The sequence below is a fragment of the Fragaria vesca genome, linkage group LG7 (genome assembly GCF_000184155.1).
Source record: "Fragaria vesca subsp. vesca linkage group LG7, FraVesHawaii_1.0, whole genome shotgun sequence".
Lineage (NCBI taxonomy): Eukaryota > Viridiplantae > Streptophyta > Magnoliopsida > Rosales > Rosaceae > Fragaria > Fragaria vesca.
Genome location: NC_020497.1, coordinates 15,559,735 through 15,562,292, shown reverse-complemented (window position 1 = coordinate 15,562,292; position 2,558 = coordinate 15,559,735). Strand labels below are relative to the sequence as shown.

At 38.4% G+C, this 2,558-nt stretch overlaps 1 protein-coding gene across 1 annotated transcript; it reads left to right on the top strand.

Annotated features, from left to right (window-relative positions):
• The first annotated feature begins 202 nt into the window (after positions 1 to 202).
• Positions 203 to 1,664, top strand: LOC101306463 (LOB domain-containing protein 1-like). Its single transcript, XM_004307367.1, has 2 exons — positions 203 to 516; positions 1,015 to 1,664. Exons 1-2 carry the CDS (start codon positions 217 to 219, stop codon positions 1,387 to 1,389), a joined length of 675 nt encoding a protein of 224 aa, XP_004307415.1. The 5' UTR covers positions 203 to 216; the 3' UTR covers positions 1,390 to 1,664.
• Positions 1,665 to 2,558: the final 894 nt, after the last annotated feature.

Here is a 2,558-nt window from a genome sequence, read left to right as displayed (position 1 = left end):
TACAAGTGATTTCTTCATTTCTTGAACCGACGGAACAAGATTACGAAGAATTTCTAATTGTTGACGTTGCATCTCACTCGATTAATGGCGCAAATAGTGACTTCATTGGTTGAAATTTGTAGACCAACCCTTCTTGGGTTCAGACCTGCATGCGATCTTTCTCTATATATAGTCATTGCCTCCTCTACTAGAGATTAACCAAAGGGAACGCAAACAATGGAATGCAATGGCAACACTGCTGCTACTGCTACTACTACCACACCACATTCAAGTTTCACTTGCTCTCCATTGACATCTTCATCTTCTTCTTCTCCACTGATATCTTCTTCTTCTCCTGCTACCTCTCCTATGCCGCCGCCAGCTGTCGTTGTTAGCCCATGCGCTGCCTGCAAGATCCTTCGACGCCGATGTGTGGAGAGGTGTGTTTTAGCTCCATATTTCCCTCCTTCGGATCCTATCAAGTTCATTATTGCCCATAGAGTCTTTGGGGCCAGCAACATAATCAAGTTCTTGCAGGTACGTTTTAGTTCTCACTCCATCTCTTATTTACTGGTTCATTCAACTTAATTATTCTCATAATTAAGATCATCAATTTGCAAGTATAGAAACAGCTTTAAGTCTTCATGCTCTAACAGTATATAAGATCATAGTGACGTATCTTCAATTCACTGCTATAGTCAATTAGTTTTGAGTTGGATGCTCTAACTTTATATTGAAACTGATAGGTGGAGATGTTCTAACATGATTTGGTTTGTTGCTCCAATGTTGTTCTGTTTACTGAGACATATGATTCAATTCTCAGTCATGGGATAGCTTAATTTTGTGAAAGAAGAAAAGATCGGGATGAGGCCAGTTTTTTCAACTCTCAGTTGTAGAAAGTAAAAAACGGTGTGGAAAGAATGTTTCATAAGTTGAATTTTTCTTAAAAAGCTGTTTTAACTTTCAAGTAAACTGTGAAAGTGACCTTTCAGTTAATTTTTCCAAATTAGAAGCCGTCCGTTTGAAATGTTTCAGGACCTTCCAGAATCTCAGAGAGCAGATGCAGTGAGCAGCATGGTTTATGAAGCCAATGCCAGGCTTCGAGACCCGGTGTACGGCTGTGCCGGAGCAATTTGCAATCTTCAGAAACAAGTCACTGAGCTCCAATCCCAACTAGCCAAGGCTCAAGCGGAGATCATCAACTTGCAATGCCAGCAAGGCAATTTGATTGCCCTAATCTGCATGGACATGAGTAGTACTACTGCTACCAACACACAGCAATCTAAAGAAGCAGTAGTAGTACCCATTTTGCAGCAGCAACCATACTCGAATTTGAATATCGATACGAGTTGCTTTCTTGATGAGAACAATCTGGGCACTGCTTGGGACTGGGAACCTCTTTGGACGTGATTAAACAGTGAACTGCTTTGGATGATCAATGATCATCAGGATGTAATCTTTATGTTTAATTAGCCTCTAAACTGCTCCGATACAACTGCGGATGGACGGGAGATCAAGTAAACAAAAAACAAATTAACTACAAGGTAAAGAAATAATAATGATATGAAGTGATATATTGTACGTGTGTGAAATCAGATTTTGATATTTTATGGGTAGAACTTCAGCTCATAGTTGACTCTTGTATGATATGATATAAAGCAAAAGCTCATTATTTACCTAATTACAAAAGCTTGTTTTTGTCTTAAATTATTAATCCCCCTTGAGTGATCAATAAAGCAAAACCTCACTGATCAGATTATCATATTTTGGGTTATAAATCTAGATTTTTGGCGTTTATATTACAGTGAAATAGTCCATCATATATTCATATGTATGTAAGGGTGATGCTAGCTTTGAAGAGGAAAAACGGTCAATCATTATGAATTCTTATCCATGTTCAAAACAAATGTGGTTAATTCTTTGTTGTAAAAATATATATAATTGCATTCCAAGCCTAATATTAATTTACACCATAATCAATGTTGTAACCACAGAAGATGCTTAATTATGAGTTTTGTTCTAACTTCTGACTAGGTGCGCTAAATTGGTAATAAGGATCAATTTCTGTGTACCACTATATATATCAGCTCGCTAGCTAGCTAGAATATTCAATATCTGCAGGATTCCCTTATGGGGGGTTAGCTGCGCCTGCGCGTTAATAAGTTCCTCCTGTCTAGTGTCTAATCAAACTATCAAAGTAAAGATCGAGTATATGCATGTCACCGTGTCAGGCACATCCAACCAATGAATTCCCCAATCTGAATAAGATTCTTTGCTTTTTAATCCAAAGTCCACAAAGCCTTATAGCTGGAAAGGCTGAAAGCCAGAAGGCTCGAGCATGATCGAAACCATAAATATCTGTATAATGGATTTGAGCATATACATATTCTGTCGATTTTTTTATATTGTGTACGTGAGTATACATCGCGATCTACGTAATACAGACTGAGATGTGTAGAGTGTACATATGTCTGTCATACACTGACTCATAGTTTGAGTTGGGGTAGGAGCAAGTAGTGGCATCCAACCTTCATTTCCAATTGGGGATTGAGTTCGATCAGTACGCGCGTACGTCGACA